Source organism: Ictalurus punctatus, chromosome 19 (genome assembly GCF_001660625.3).
Source record: "Ictalurus punctatus breed USDA103 chromosome 19, Coco_2.0, whole genome shotgun sequence".
Lineage (NCBI taxonomy): Eukaryota > Metazoa > Chordata > Actinopteri > Siluriformes > Ictaluridae > Ictalurus > Ictalurus punctatus.
Window position 1 is genome coordinate 9,996,863 of NC_030434.2, and position 17,459 is coordinate 10,014,321.

General features: G+C 35.1%; 1 protein-coding gene across 1 annotated transcript; it reads left to right on the forward strand.

Annotated features, from left to right (window-relative positions):
* Positions 1 to 872: 872 nt before the first annotated feature.
* Positions 873 to 16,959, forward strand: b4galnt3a (beta-1,4-N-acetyl-galactosaminyl transferase 3a). The gene is made up of 20 exons (XM_017494910.3): positions 873 to 1,080; positions 4,815 to 4,852; positions 4,961 to 5,002; positions 5,100 to 5,195; positions 5,985 to 6,075; positions 6,355 to 6,455; positions 6,621 to 6,688; positions 6,886 to 6,961; positions 7,212 to 7,278; positions 7,716 to 7,859; positions 8,166 to 8,275; positions 10,741 to 10,844; positions 10,944 to 10,996; positions 11,119 to 11,323; positions 11,425 to 11,660; positions 13,138 to 13,291; positions 13,434 to 13,506; positions 13,680 to 13,833; positions 13,987 to 14,113; positions 15,393 to 16,959. Exons 1-20 carry the CDS (start codon positions 933 to 935, stop codon positions 15,484 to 15,486), a joined length of 2,181 nt encoding a protein of 726 aa, XP_017350399.1. The 5' UTR covers positions 873 to 932; the 3' UTR covers positions 15,487 to 16,959.
* The last annotated feature ends 500 nt before the right edge of the window (positions 16,960 to 17,459 follow it).

The window sequence follows — 17,459 nt, forward strand, 5'->3', positions numbered from 1 at the left end:
AGACTTACAGCAACTATTAGCCAAATTCCTGCCTCTCAACCATTAGCCTACTCTCAGCAAATGTGCAAAGGCGAAGTGCTGTTGTGTACAGCATCAAACAATTGCTTGACAATAGCAGTAAATGACAGCTGTCCTGAGTCGACAATACACATTGCTTCATATCACATTGCTATCACATTGCTTCATGTTAGACTACATGGTCATTCAAATGTGTAAATGATGGCAGAAGGTACACTCATGGCATCTAATATTTAATTTTATTCCATGGACCTTCAAAAGAATGTAGGAATTTATATATATTTATGTGATGCTAATTGTGCTAATACTGTGTCTTTTTCAGAGTAAAGTCTACGTTCACGGTAACACTGTTTTGAATGCTATTAATAATGAATTCATGGGGGTGCCAATAATTGTTGCACACCTATATTTAACAGAGATTTTTTTTTAATATGAACCTGTGTTGTGTTTGCAATTGATTGATATCCATTAGAGCAGAGTATTTTTGTGAACTTGTTTAACAAAAGATCAAAAGGTTAAACAATAAAGACAATTTTTCACAGCTTTCTTTGCTCATATTCACCAAGGGTGCCAAAATTAGTGGAGGGCACTGTGTGTGTGTGCGTGTGTGTGTGTGTGCATAAAATGTAGAGGTCTCCCTCTCTAGACAGAGCATGAGAGAGAGAGATACGTGTGTGTAAAAAGAAAACATTCACTTAAAATGAGATTATTTCTATGTCCTAAGATACTATGACACTGACACCCAAATGAACTGAGATGTGATTGACGTAGTTTTGTCCATTCACCTCATCACACACCCTTAGTTTCTTGCTTAAGGGGTGTGGCCCACAGGAACGTATAATAATTAGAATGACACAGTGTTGCAAACTAGTGTTCTTGCCTCTTACACTGAGACAACTTAGACTCTGAATAAGATGAATCAATATTTGAACCATTTCAGAGAGAATTTCAGCAGCAGACATTTCAAACTGTTAAGAGTACTGTTTCTGTCTTTAGTGGCACTGACTGTTCTCACATTTTTCACTGTTTATCAAAATGAAAGTAAAACCGTCTCAGTTCTTGGTGAGTAGTGATTTCTTTTTTTAACTATCAAATTACTGTTTATTACTATGGTGTGCAGTCTGTGCTAGAGTATATAAAAATATATATAATAATTTTAAAATTTGAATTTGTAGCAAATTATTACCATGATTGGGATTAAGGGGTGGTTTACACTATAAATACCTATTTTCAAACCAAAACCAGAGTCTTGTTTATTTGAATTCCGATGGGATTTTTTTTTTCATCATTGGTTTGCTATTCAAATATTATGCAAAAATCATCCAAAAGATATTCTTAGTACATTCAGTATAATACCTATAAAATGGTATTTTATGTAGCTATACATGTTAAGATCAGATTTAAATCAGACCTTGATGAAGGCAGTTTAGGAATACCTGGTTTGTAGTAATTATTAGCAATCAGCTAATTAGACATTTAAGAAGCAATTATAAAACAATTAACTTGTGTAAGCAGGAAAGAAAAATCACTTTCAAACACATAGAAGAAGTGAGGAAGTGTCAAAGATTCACATTAATTTACATGTAAAATGATCAATAAGCCAATAACACACAAATATGCTTTGTGATACATTTATATTGTAACAAATTTAAAAACACAAAAACAAAAAAAAAACTTTTCATTGTATTTCAAGTATAGTCATGATCATGGGTAAATTATTACTGCCAGTTTAAAATATTAGTAATAGTCATTCTAAGGGCAGCAGTCTGATGGTCTTTATATGAACCATACTTGGTAAAAGGACTAAAAGTAGTAATGAATATCTCCAGGAAATTTGATTCTCCAAATTTAGTAAATTGTGAAAGAGTGAAAGAGCGTAGTTAAATATTCAGAAAATGAACATCACAGTATGATGGACGGACAGCAGTGATAATTCTACCCTTAAATGTACCACTGAGCAACACTGGACTGTTTAAACTCTACCATGCCAGCACTCAGGAAGTTTTACTGCTATTTTCAAATTTCAAAGTCAAAACCCTGCGATACAGTGAAATCCTGGTCACTGAAAATGTGCACTCAAACTTTGATTTTTATTTATTTATTTATCTGTTTATGTATTTATTTATTTATTTATTTATTTGTTAACTCCCTGTCCCGCTTGAAAAAAAATATTTTAGGTTTGTCAGATTGAAGTGAAAATATCATGTGTGGTTTACATAAAAATAATTAGCTACTCATAAAAATGTGATTTCATTGCTTACATTAAATTAAAATTTAAAAAAATATAATCTAATAGCAGGAATTATGAAGAGTAAATGTGATCCATTGACCTAGTATCAATATGATCCAATTTCGCTAGAAAATAACACAAGGATGTTGACACTGACAGGAAGAAATGACTAGTATTAAATTAACTTGATCAGATCATACATGGCATGGTGGTGAAGTGGTCCTGAGTTTTTTCCTCAGCTCAGGTGGCTGTTCATGTAAATCAGCTCACTCACATGGAACTAACAATAAACTTAACAAGATATGTACAACATACCATAAGATGAATTTATGTTGATGAAACATATTTCATTTGTGTGGAACAAATGTACACATATGAATCAGTTAAATTCCATGGACCTTTTTCAGTGTTGTTCATAAAAGCAGTACACATAATATGAATGTATCATATAAATATAATATTAATTGTCATTAAAACATAAACAACATTTGCAATTAGGTTAGATGATAAATAAGTGGTGGCCCCTATTTATTGCATTCATCTGGTAAGAATAGCACTATGGAATGGAAGCATGTACCAAAATAAATATGTTTTAATTGCCTTGCTCTAAATGACAGCACATGTTGTTTTAACCTAGAGTAAATCAGTGGCAGATTTACATTATCACTTATGGAAAGAAGTGATAGGCTAAAATGCAGGATGCATGCAGTTTTTTTTTTTTTTAATGAAATGTTTACTGTACAATATATTGTAATATTTTAAACATTTACTTTGGAAAATCAATAAAGGTTTTCATTAAAATAATTTATTAAATGTATGAGATGAAGTGGGGGAAATAAGTATTTAACACTTCAACATTTTTTTCAGTAAATAAATTTCCAATAAGGCTATTCACATGAAATTTGATAATCAGTATTATCTCAAGAAATCCAGAAATATAAAGAATTCACAACATTAAAGTGCATAAATAAAGTTATGTGTAATAAAGTGGAATGACACAGGAAAAAAGTATTGAATGCGCTAAGACAAAGCAGTTCTCCAAGGCAAGGTAAAGCAAAGGAACCAGCTGAAATCCATAAGTAATTATACCTCCTATCTGTTCAAATTAATATCAGCTGGGTTTGTAAATTGATGGCCTATAAAAAGGCTTTTTTCGTTACCAGGGTGTCACACAAGAAACATCTCATGATGGGTAAAAGCAAAGAGCTCTCCCAAGACCTTTGCAACCTTATTGTTGCAAAGCATATTGATGGAATCGGATACAGACGTATTTCAAAACTTCTGAATCTTCCAGTAAGCACCATTGGGGCCATTATCCACAAGTGGAGGCAACATCACTCTGTCATCAACCAGCTACACACAGGAGCTCCTCGCAAGATTTCTGACCAGGGAGTCAGACGAATAGTCAGAAGAGTGGCCCAAGAGCCAAGGACCACTGGGAAAGAGCTCAAGAAACACTTGGAGGCAGCAGGTGCCATCATCACAGAGAAAGCAATAGGCAATTCACTCCACTGCTAAAGAAAAGGCATTTCGAATCTTGTTTAAAGTTTGCTACAGCTCATTTGGACAAGCCTATGAAATACAGGGAAAGTGTAGTCTGGTCAGATGAGAGCAAAATACTACACTGTCATACTACACACCATGCTTGGAGAAGAAATGGCATTGCACATCACCCTAAAAACATTGTACCAACAGTGAAGTTTGGAGGTGGAAGCATCATGGTGTGGGGCTGTTTTTCATCGCTGGTGTAGTAGACTTCATATAATTGAAGGAACAATGAATGGAGCCATTTACCGGGAGATTCTTGAGAAGAATCTGCTGCCATCCGCCAGGATGATGAAGATGAGATGTGGGTGGACCTTCCAGCAGGACAACGATCCTAAACATATAGCAACGGAAACTCTCAATTGGTTTTATAGAAATAAATAAAGGTGTTAGAATGCCACAGTCAATCACCTGACTTGAATCCAATTGAAGAAGATTTAAACACAATATGTTTAGAAGAATGGGCCAAAATAACACCTGAACACTGCGGCCCATTAATTTCTTCATACAGGAAGCGCCTTGAAGCTGTCATTACAAACAAAGGCTTCTCCTCTTAAGTATTAAATAAATTTCAGTTAGTGTGTTCAATAATTTTTTACTGTGTCATTCCGCTTTATTACAAATAACTTAATTTATGGACTTTAATGTTTCGATTACTGGCCCACGTGACTACAAATGCCGGAGTGTCCTTGGGAAAGACACTGGACCCCAAGTTGCTCCCAATGGCAGGCTAGCTACTTGCATGGCATCTCTGATACCATTGGTGTGTGTGAATGGGTGAATGAGACACAGTGTAAAGCGCTTTTTTAACCACGAAGGTTAAAAAAGCACTATACAAGTGCAGACCATTAATATCACTCGATATTACCTTGTTACACAAGCTTCAGATGCCAGTCACGCACGAGGGCACTTCCCACAGCATGGAGCTCATGCAACGTCTCGTTCCCTTATCAGGGAACAGGGTTGCATGCTTTACTCAGATGTTTTTGTGCTATGACTGGAAGTACTTTTGTTGTTTCAGGGTTTTGGGAGAGCTACCAAAACAGCGGGTCTTCAGAGGTGAGATTAAACTTTTTTTTCTTAATAAATTTATAGATATAATAGATTTTTCCTTTTAGAGAATGTATTACAGTTATTCAATGCCCCTTTTAAAAAAATCTATCTCAGATGAACAAAGCACAAAATAGACAGCCATTATGGAAACCTGAGGTGAGAAACTTTTTTTCATAAAAATTTGTAGCAGATGATTGCTCAAGGATGTCAAAATATCTTCTTTTTTTGATAACTTACTTTATCATGTGAACAGTTTCTAGGTGAAGTGAACATGCATGTTTTTGAAGACTGGTGTGGAGGTTCTGTGCATCAGCTAAGAACGAACGTGCTGTACCCTCTTTTTCCCCATGTTAGTGAAATTATTTTTATGCACAAACACACACACACACACACACACACACACACATACACACACACACACACATTTTCATTGATAAATTTCTCAGTCTCGAAGAGATCAAGTGTTCAAATGTGAATGTATAGTATGATAAAGGCTATATTGGGGGATTTATGACATTAGCCTTTTGATTGGTGTGCACAGCCAAATTACATTGAAAGTATCGAACTGAGAGCACACACAATAATTAATTAGCAAGCAGTTACATATTTCATTTTCTTGAGACTTTAATTATAAAATGTATTTTTATTTATTTATTTATTTTGCTAAATTACCCTGACAAATTGAAAATCATATGATATAAACTGGTTGCTGAAGAAGAATGAATGAAAGATGAATGAATTAATCAAATAATGGCAATTTTTCATAATTTTATATGATTTCCTGTAAATAAATAATTTTTACTCTTTGACAAATTCAGCTCAAATCCATGTGCTAGCGTGCAAAAACAAAGCAATAACTGGCAATATTACTTGTTTACTAACAAACTGCACTGTATATCAATAAGGCTTCCCTAAGTTATGCTCCAAATTAGGTAACAAAATTGTATAACAAAGATATTTCTTTACCAGCAGTATTGATTTTAAAAGCCATCTGACATATTAATTCCTGCTGATTTTTATGTATATATGAACTGTTGATCAATAGACATTTAGACATTTCAAAAGACAATTACAAATTGGTGATTTAAAACTAACCTCTATTTACTAAAACCTGAATTGTGTGGTATTATTATTTTAGACTCGCACCACAATCGGCAGGCTTGCTGTTAATGCTGGATGGAAAAACTATGGTCTAAGAATCTTTGGATACATTCATCCTGTATTAAGTGGTGCGTTCTATATATAAAATATAATTCATCTATCTATCTATCTGTCTATCTTTCTGTGTGTGTGTGTGTGTGTGTGTATATATATATATATATATATATATATATATATATATATATATATATATATATATATATATATATATATATATATATATATATATATATATATTGAACACCAAAAAGTGAAAGTCTGCAGCCACACTTGCCTTTGGTGTATAAGTTTAGGCATCCCTTCTTGTGGCAAGTTTGTCCTAATAAATTCTGCTTACTCTTTACCAGGTGAATACATTTTTGCTATTGCTTCTGATAATAATGCAGAATTCTGGCTGAGTTCAGATGAAAGCACTAAAAGCATCAAACTCATGGCCTACCTTGGCAAGGTAAAACTTATTGACCTATATGCTTACTTTCCAACATCAGTTTAGTGAGGCATGACACTGGTAAACAAAGGTGTACGTTGGTAATAGTAATATTAAAATTAATGGCTACGTGCAGTGTTTTATTATTATGAGAATGCCTAATTTTCCTTGTGCATTGTTTGTCAGACAGGAAAGGAATGGGCAGCCCCAGGAGAGTATGAGAAATTTTCATCTCAAATATCTCAGCCTGTACTGTAAGTGTTATCTATTCTATCAGTACAGAACTGTACAGATTTTTTTATTAGAAAATTATATGAATGAATGAACTGTAACTGTAACTACTTTCTGTGTCTGACCTCCATTTATGCCATGGCTCAGATCAAATGTAATCAAGTGCTTTTGTAAACTGTAAACTGTTTATTTGCATTAATCCAATATGATACTTTTTTAGACTATCAAGAAACATGAAGTATTTCTTTGAAGTACTCTACAAACAAAATGACGGAATTGATCACCTGGAGGTTGCAGTATGTCTGTTTCATCTGGATTATATATTTCAGCATTTCTACATTATATTACTGTGTGTAGTTTCTACCTGTGGTTCTTAGTTCATGGAATTAAAATAATGTCATAATTAAAGTTTCATTAATCTTGCTTTAACCTGTGAGCAATAAAGAGAAAGTTTTCATCATGCAATAAAAGCTTTTACCTTGTCTGAGATGCAGAAGTTTTTGACTAAGAGATTTTATTATTTTTTCATTTGTTTGTTTGTTTCAGTGGCGTCTCAATAATGAAGACAGTAATTTTGAGATCATTACTGCAGAATATTTGTCCCGCTATGTTGGTAAGTTGCACAGCTCTTACTATTCTAAATCAACAGTATTTGTGTGTTTTTAAACCTCACTAAATATTTTTAAGTATTTTTATACATGTTTAAGAAGCCCAAATTTGCTATTCCACCCAAGTAATTGTACACTATACTAAAAAAAAAAAAATGCAAACCATTTATTCATGGAATACAAACATGCACATCTGTAAATACAAAAAATAATATGTGTACTGAGGAAAAAGTATTGCAGCATGAAGCAGTATCGTAAAATTCTCTTGCTTTTCTGTGACTTAAAATCAAAGTACAACCATGGACACTTTTCTGTCTTTAAACAAATGAACCTCTCACGTTTGCATTGTATTCTCTCTTATTGTATTCTCTCCGCAAGAAAATTCTGATTTACGCATCTGTTAAATGAATAAATGTGTGTGTTTTCCATTGTATATGTACAGATGAGTCTTCTCTACAGCTGGTGGAAAGTGATCACATCCCTCAAACAAAAGCCAGTCATACAATGTCCACTGACGCCATTTTCAAGACAGACAAGTCTGAAGTGGACATGGTCAAAGCAGATCCGCGAGACTTTATATACAGGAGTGAGTGTTTCAAAAAATGTTTTCATGAGATTTTCATGAGCTATGATATGGAAAGTGCAAAAGGGATGTATATTTACACTCTTATTTACTTTCTTACTTATTGAATCATTTATTTACTTAGTTATGTACCTACAGTTGTTTTGGCAGAAGCACTTTCAAATGAGATTTTTCTCACTTTGTGTTTATTCAGTTCCTTTCTAAATAAATGTAATACATGTACAGTATGTCTTCTTTTAGTGTGAATAAACTCCCATTAGTATAAATTTTAGACCCATACTAACTCATACCCTGTCTCTTTTTCATCAGCACCACTGCTAAAGGAGTCCTATTTGGAAAATGTTTTTCTCAAATGTGATTACTATCCACTTCATATATTTGACAACGCAACCATTGAGAGATATGATGGTATAAATTATGTAAGTACATCTTCAATTTGTGTTCTGTGAGGAATAGTACTTAAAAAAATTTTTTATAGAAATTACTGTGTGGAGTTTTGCATGTGATGACACATGTGAGCTTTTATTTTTAGTATGTGCCATGGAACTATTCTTCAGAAACAGAAAAAAAAAGCAAAGGGAAAATAAATGGAACTTTGATCTGCTGAAACTTGGCTACTTTCCAGCTGCTACAAATGCCTGCCTAAACAGGCTCGAGGCTCGTGAACAAACACCTACACATGCTCAAGTCACTGCAAGTGTGAGAGAGAGAAAGAGAGAGAGAGAGACTCACAAATAGGGCACAGGTTAAATTGCACCTTCCCCACACTCCTGCTGTAGACTCCCATTAAAACCCCAGACCGGGTCTAGATCCACTGAGAACCTTACCAGGAGAAAGAAAATAAACAACTGAATGAATGAACGGAAATATAAGAAATACCAAAATAATAAGCTTATGCACTTTTGAGAAAATATTTTTGTATACTTTTTGATTATATGGATTTCTACATAAATGGCTACTAAAAAGCCATCTGGTCTTAAGAGTAGCACTTATTGGAAGAGTATTTAAACCTCTAGGAAAATATGTTTTATTATATGTCAAATGTTTTGTTGACATATTTTCACGTGTCCAGACTGTAGTACGCCATGGGATGATGCACTCTAAAAACCAATGTGTAGGCCCAACAAAAAAAAAAAAATTAACGCAACAGTTTGCGTCAATCTTTTTGAGTTATGGCAACTTCTAATGAAAGTTCAACCAACAAACTATATGGAGTTAGACTAATTACCTTTTCCTCTACAATCAAATGTATTTTCAATTAACATTTAAATAATTTACAAAATAACAAATAACATTTAATAATTTGTAGAGTAAACACACATCTTTAAGTTGAATACTCATAAAGATTGAGTTGATCCAACTAGTTTTTTTTCATGTTATTTAAAAGGAATTTAAGTGTTATGTACTTAATTACCATAATTATGAACACAATTTTTTAAGTTGACAACCGTTTAAAAATTATTTTTGCTATAATTTGATATTCTTCAGTAGTTTACAGCTTTCATATTTTTGTTAATTTTATAGCGCTTATTAAATGAATTTATTCAACAACAATATTGTTAGACAATTAACTTTTTTTTTTTTTGAACTGCAGTTTTTGTACTGCAATGTTTAAATTTTGGAAAATAAACAGCAACAACAAATTTATTTTGCCCTACATATTATAATTTAAAAAATTGGCCATATTGCTTTGGGAAATTAAGTAGTAAACATACTAAAATATGCTGTCACAATGAATCAGTTATTCCATCACAGCAAAGTTATAGGCCTTTACATATTTAAAACAAAAGTGCCAGTGTAACTCTGTAAAATATTAACTCTAGTTTTAAAAACTTCTGGAAACATTCTGTAAAATGTAACAAGCATAAAAAAAATACAAAATACAAACATTAAGTTGTCTAAAAATAGTAACCAAAATCCAGAATCATTTACAATACAAATATCATACCTAACATCTCTTTCTGCAGATTTTATATACATAAAAACAACATTGGATGAAATGAACAATACAGACAAAAAACAAACAGAGTCTACCTCTTATACTTTAACCCCTCTCACAGAACTATCCAGTCTAAAGGCAGCTAATTTTGGTCAAACAGCAAATTGCAGAGAGTGAAGGCTATCTGTGAATGACAACAGATTTTAAAAAGGGGTCAGTATATGAAATGAGCAAAAACTGTCCCTATGGCACAAATGAAAAGCCTTCTCTAGCTGAGCAGATGTGTCAAATGAAACTCTCTCATTCTTATCCACAGCTACTCTCTAAACTAAAGGGTAGATGGTCAAATTACACTGCTACATATGACTAGCGTTAGCTTCATGTAACCGATTTCATCAACGTTATTAGCAGGTGTAGCCAAACCTCCGTACACAAGTCTACTATTGGTCATATAACAATTACGAATATGCCCAAATTCATTGCTTTAGTACAATTTATTTAATTTATTTAATAAATGAAATGATACTCGCCTTGAAATGTCCTTTGTACGGCTTTGCTCAGCAAGGCCCTCTAACACACAGACTTATTTGTCTGAACTTGTCCAGGCATGTTAAGTGGGCAGGGAGAGGGGACTTGAAATCCTGAACTCAAGGTGGAGAAAAATTAAGTTAGCAAGCCAATTTCATTAAGTTACTACAACTTAAATTTAGCTTTAAATAAATTAGATCAGAAATTTCAGTTTCAGTGACACACAATATTAAGTTGATGTAATTATCAGCATAGTTATGTCAACACAACGCATCAAAATAATGTTTTCAAATTAAAATGTTTAATTAAGTCAATAAATTAGAAATTTTGTCTTGCAACCATGCACTTAAATAAGTTGTGGTAATAGGTCCTCTGAATTACTTTTTAGAGTGTGGTTAACTGTGTGGGTTTTTTTAGGTTCACTACTCCTCAGTGTATCCCAATGACCACACAAGACTAGCTAATGAAGGGACTGACACACAGCTATGTTTTTACCAAAAGGATGAAACGTATGGTGAAAGGTATTGTAGAATTTTCTCATTCTCTCTTCCACTCTATTGATTGCATGTACATTCATTGATTTATTCATCTATGCCTTCATGTGTATGCTTTCTTTCAAGAGATGGGTTTGGTCCATATGTGAAAATTGAAAACACAGGAGAAGAAGAAACAGGTAGCTTACTATTACCTGGATGCCTTCAACGTGTTTTTCATGATTATTCTAATATTAAAATGTACCTAATGTTAAAAGTTTAATTAGACAGATCAATCTTTGTTTTCTGTTATTCCCAACAGAGGATAACAGTAAATCTTCCACAGCAGAAAACAAGCCAAAATGGAAACAGGTCTTCAGTGTGAAATCTTTGGATTTCCATTCAAAGCAGAGTGATTTTGTCGTTCACACCTGCAATAGAGCTGGAAATATTATAATGCTCAAAAAAGAAGTCATGCCTGTAGTTGAAGCCTTCATGAGTCAACTAAAAACAACAGAGACCACAAGGTATATACTCACACCCCTCAGCGCCTTCATTCTGAATGCTTTGGCTTGTGGTGATGGAAAATAATTAGCGGGATTTAACTTGACTTTTCATGGATGTGCAGTGATCTGGTCATAAAACGTGTGCTAAATGTGGAGAAGAGGACAGATAATGCTACAGTCAGTCGATACATGTTGGAGTTGGAGCTGGAGGACAAGCAGGGGAAAAACATGCTGCTCTCTAAGTATTTTTATGCTACAAAGGACAAAAATAAAGGGCGGAATCCAAAAGTACCTACCCTTTGCAGCCCAAATGGTTTCTCCTGGAACCCAGAAGCAACGGTCCATGTTATTCTAGCAGGTCAGAACTATGTACTATGCAATAATATCGCTTTCAACATTACATTTGTGCACATCAAGGTTTGGTAAACGACAGAGAAAATATCAACTGAGCATATAATTCACCTTGATCTTACGCTGTTATTCTTGTTGTTATTCTGGTTTTGACTTTGTTTCTAGTTTCTCTTTTCTCATTTCATACTTGGCCTTGCCTATTCATGCCCGTTTGCCGATCGCCTAACTTTTGCCAATCTTTGTTTATGCTTTTTGCCTTGCCCTTTGGATTACCTGTTCTTAATAAAGCTCTTAACTGCAATTGCATCCGTTCAAGAGTTCAAGAGGCCCTGTATGAAAGGGAAAAGCCAAGGTGGGAGAAGGAGGGCAAATTCTCCCTAATTCGAGAAGTGGCTTGACATGATGTACTCCATCATGGGGTATGTCAAGAAGGAGCCTTCCAACCAGGATGGAGCCATCTATCACCCACCCTCCCCCACTGTGGATCTCATCCAGCCTGCCGAGTCAATGAAGAATGTCCTTCAGTCTCCCTGTTCAGCTGAAGACGTTGCTCCGCCTCCCCATGTGACCCCCTCCGGCCTTGCAGAGAATTTTACTTCCCCTTCGGACCTCATGAAGAACATCGCTCCCCCCTCTAGCTTCATGGGGAATGACGCTTCTCCCTCAGTCTCCGCCATGAGCTTCATTACTCCCGCTAGCTGTGCAGTAGCCATCGCTTGTTCCTGCCCAACGAAACGCAAAGTGCTGGAGCATGCAGTGCGCTCTGAAACCCGAAAAAAGCTTCCGGGTTTTTCAGTGACATTGACTTTACATTCTACACGTGCATTTCTTATGGTTTAGGTCCTCTCTCCGCCCCTGTATTGTCATTGGTTGTTTCACTTATGTGTCATCATAGTTTCAGCTGTTTTGTGTTCACCCTTGATTACGTTTGGTATTTAAACCCTTGTGTGTCTATGTTCAGTGAAATATATTCGTGAGTTTTCCTGAATATCAAGCCATTGTTCTTTGTTCCTGTGCCATAGTTTTGATCCTGTTCTCCTCCTCGTTATTCGATTCTAGTTTTGCCTCGTTTATGCCCGTTTGCAGATCGCCTGACCTATTGCCTGTTTTTGACCACGCTATTGTCTCACGTTTTGGATTTGTCTGCCTATCTCTACTCTAATAAAGCTTATCTGCACTTGCATCTATCCTAACTCACAAGGCAGTTTGAAATCCCTCTTATTATTATCCCTCTAAATTATTAACATTTTGCAGATTCTGCAAGGGGAATGATAAGAGCACAAGTGTGTGTGTGTGTGTGTGTGTGTGTGTGTGTGTGTGTGTGTGTGTGTGTGTGTGTGTGTGTGTGTGTAAATATATATATGTCAAAAGATTATCAAACAAATGGATCTTTTATTGTGCATCTAAATTTAAATCTTGCAGTCCCAGGCATAAGGTCCTGTTGTGCTCAGGATTCTCTGTTTTTCTGATCTCTATTTCAACAGTGAAAAACCAAGGGAGATGGGTCATGCATTTCATAAAGGAAATGGAGAAAGTATACAAAACCACACGAGACAAAAACTTCAACATCATTCTCATAGACTATAATAGCACGGATATTGATGTAGAGAAGGAACTGAAAAATGCTAATATACCAAGGTACAACTTTTGTTCATTGAAACAATTGGTATTACCAGGTGTACATGATAAGCATTTTTGATAAGCACTGATAAATATTTTTGCTTTGTACATGTATATATGCGTGTCATTTATGTGTTCAATTTTTTGGGACTATACACAGCTACCAGTTTAAGAGACTGGATGGACCTTTTGGCAGATCACCTGGACTCCAAGTTGGAATAGATCTTGTTGAAGTAGGGAAACAATTTATTTTTTTATTTAATGAATAATGAAGCTTTATAATTGAAGCTTTTATAATAAAAAATTGAGGATCTTAAATGGACCACTTGAATCTGCTGTATCAGTACATTTAACACTAATCAATTATTCATCAGATATTTTCACTAATTTTCATATTCTGCATCAGGATGAGAACAGTATTTTGTTCCTGTGTGACCTGCACCTCCACTTTCCTGTGACAATAATAGACACCGTGCGTAAACACTGTGTGCAAGGGAAAATGGTGTTTGCTCCTGTTGTGATGAGACTGGAATGTGGAGCCACAGTGCAGTCCCCTAGAGGTAGAGATGATCACACAATTCATTAATTTGCAGTACTCTATAGTCATTTACACTATACAAAATGAGTATGATAGTTAAATGTTAGTATCATGTTTGTGCTACAGCTCATGTCTATTATAGAGGTTACAGTAACTAGGTTTTTGTAATACACAGGTTTCTGGGAAACTATGGGTTATGGTCTGATTGGCATTTATAAATCAGACATGGTTCGAATTGGAGGAATGAACGTTAAAGAATTTACTGACAAGTGGGGAGGAGAAGACTGGGAGTTGCTGGACAGGTAAGAACAGGCCAATTTACCAACAAAATTTGAAAGATGTCATGTCAGTGTTTAAAAGTACAGATATACTTTACATGTCAATGTTTAAAACCACAAGCTCACAAGTTCTATGTCAACAGACCCAGTGCCATGTATTTGCTAATATCATAAGCTCTTATCAGAAATTCATCCGTGTGCCAGCACTTGGTGCTTGAGCAGCATATGCTTGACTGTAGTGCTTTTTCTTGCACTATGGCACAGTACAAACATTTGTGACCAGAAAACATTTTGAGAGTGGCTATTGTGGCCTGTTTTCAGCCTGTCAACTAAATATGCAAACAAGGCCACATCTGGATGCTGGTGGAGCCAGCAATGACAACTGTGTTTCAGCCGGCAGTTCCTAGTGTGACAGAAAGTGTCTCCCGGACCCAAAGATATAGCAGCTTGCTCTCTTTGGATGAGGAGTGAGAAAAAGAACTCAAATTATAAGTGAAGAGAGCTCACCTCCCTCTACAGATGCACTTCAACTGCTACCAGTAGTTCAATCAATGAAGTAGCTTTGCTACAAGTGCATTAGCCACAGGCCTGTCAACCAGGCGTGAGCTAAAAACACAGAGAGGTGCCCCACTCTTTGTCAAATACAAGGAAAATTGTGGGAGGGTAACATGCTCCTACCTGTGTATGTACACTACTGTTATACATTAACTTTGCAAGCTCAGCAGTGTGAGCATGGTATGATGAGGGAGAACCACTCACGCACACTACAGACAGATATCACAGGCCTGCAGTTCATTAGACTGCAGGTAATGTTTGAAAAGCTCAGAGTGCCAAGGTACACCACTCTTGGTGACAGCCTAAGAGATGAGTGCCCCACAAATTCATAAAAACCATTGGTAGCTAACTGAAAAATATGAAGATCATAGGAATTGATCAGCAGTTTTGGAGGACAGGTTACCTGTAGCACTGACTGTAGTCACAAGCTGTTACACAGATACTGTAGGTCCTATTATTTTCAGAAAGGTTCCACATGTGCATGAGGCAAGAAGTATAAAGGGGCAGATAGCCACTAACCAGGATATTTTATAGCAAAATACTAAGTCAAACAAATCACCAATGTAACTGTGTGGTAATGTCTCAGTATGCGGGCACAAGCAAACCAGAAGTTATTAAGGCCTTAGAGCCAGTACCAGTATAGCAAATATTTTTTTTGTTCTTGAATCAGTGTTATTGAAGCAGTACAATGCATCCCCTGCACCAGGCATGGTTTATCCACTGTTATCTTCTCTCATTTACTATTCAGAATTCTGTTGAACAAACTGGAGGTGGAACGACTGAATCTGAGGAATTTTTTACACTTCTTCCATTCAAAGCAAGGCATGTGGAACACAGAATGAATCTTGAATAGCATGTACTGTACATAAACAGCTGGAAGGACACACAGCACATAGTAATGTGTTCTTAAGTGATATAATTTTTTTTCTATTTTAAAATTTTAGAATCATGATGAACATCTATTATAACATCTTATCTATTATAGCAGATTACACACTCACCAGTGTTAAATAAGATAAAACCATGATATATTTCTAATTATTTACATTAACCCTTCAATAACAACCCAGTTATTACAGATTTACTATTCTCTTTGAAAAATGTTGAAAATTTTCAAAGATTCTGTATGCTGAGCATTATTTTTTTCTGTCTGGTGGATAATAATTTCTAGCAGATAGTGGGTTTAAACTAAATAATCATGGTGGCTGGGCAACCTTACTATTAATATTAATAACGTTTGACTGGTAGTGCATGTGCATTAAATGTATGTATTTATTTAGGTACAATATGTACTAACTGATACATTAGATGGATAATTGCATATGTGAATGTTTGTATTTTAGAATAATTAATGTGGTCTAGATCTATAATCAAATCATCACAGTCGACGAGGGGGTGACGATGGGTACTTTTGCAGTAAAGAGCTTTATTATGAAACAGTTAGAATAATCCAAAACCTGAGACAAAAGAGTCGTCTAAACAGGCAAATGGGCAGGCGAATAGCAAACAGAATAAATTAGGCTAAGACTGGAATCAGATAACAAGGACGAGAATTAGATGAAAACCATGAAAGCCAAACGAAGAAGTCAATGGCTTGGTATGTAGAGACACTAACAATACTTCGCACCGAACATAGACACATGAGGGATATAAATACCAAACATAATCAAAGGGGAAGACAAACACCTGAGACACATTAGGAGACAACCAATGACGTGACAAGGGCGAAGACATGACATCAACCATAACAAGCACACGTGTAGGAAGAAAACAAAGTCAACGTCATATGTAAACCCAGAATCACATCCTCGCGCTTTGAGCTCCGTAGTGCGTTACTTGTTCCAGCGCTTTGTGCAGGGGAGGGGGGGCATAATCGTGACAGTAATAGTGTTTCAGTGTTTATTTATTTATTTTTTTACATTTTTTAAAATATTTTGGAATTGTGAAACATTTGTACTGCACAAGCACTAATCAATACTATACTATATGGCTTGATAATGTCTGGGTTGCCCTAGCTTTCACATGCATTTTTATTTGTGTATACCTGTAATTTTGTATATTATTTTGTTTGTATGCATTGTTTTTTTTTTTATCTATTTGTTGAACTATAAGAACTCATGAACCTCTTTAAACCTGTGTACTATACTTAGTATGCCTATGTCAGAATTATATTTACCTAACTATAATAACTACAAGTTTAGTAATTTAAGACTGGGACATAATAGTGTATCATAGTTTATTTATTTATAGTTTATTTGACTCTCCATGATAAATATGAAAAGAAGTTAATAAAAATGCTGCAAGATTACATTTAACCGTCTTGTTGTATTATACTCATTAATCTCATTTCACCAATGTGTCATCTGACTGTAAAGACTATGGCTGCATCCGAAATCGCGTACTGACACAGTACCTACTGCATGGCCGTTGAAAGAGTACGTACTAATCAGTCACATACTGATTAGTATGAATACTGATTAGTAGCACTGGAGGAAGACCAAAACAAAGAATGTCTCCAAAACTTACAGAATAAAATCCTATCTGAACAGGTGAGAGATACAACTTGGTTAGTTGCTGTAAGAAGGCTCCCAGTAAGAGCAGTTGTAAAATGGAGCTGTTTTGTAAAAACCAGTAAATGCCCGATGCCTAACTGTAATGAAGAGGAAACACTCGAACATTTCCTGTTAGAGTGTTATTGCTCTAAAGAAACATGGGATAAATTAAAAATCATTGGTCTTAATATAGAAATAAATATCAACTCAATTTTCTATGGCATTTTTAAAGAAAATTGTAGCAAGACTCAGCATGACTTCAT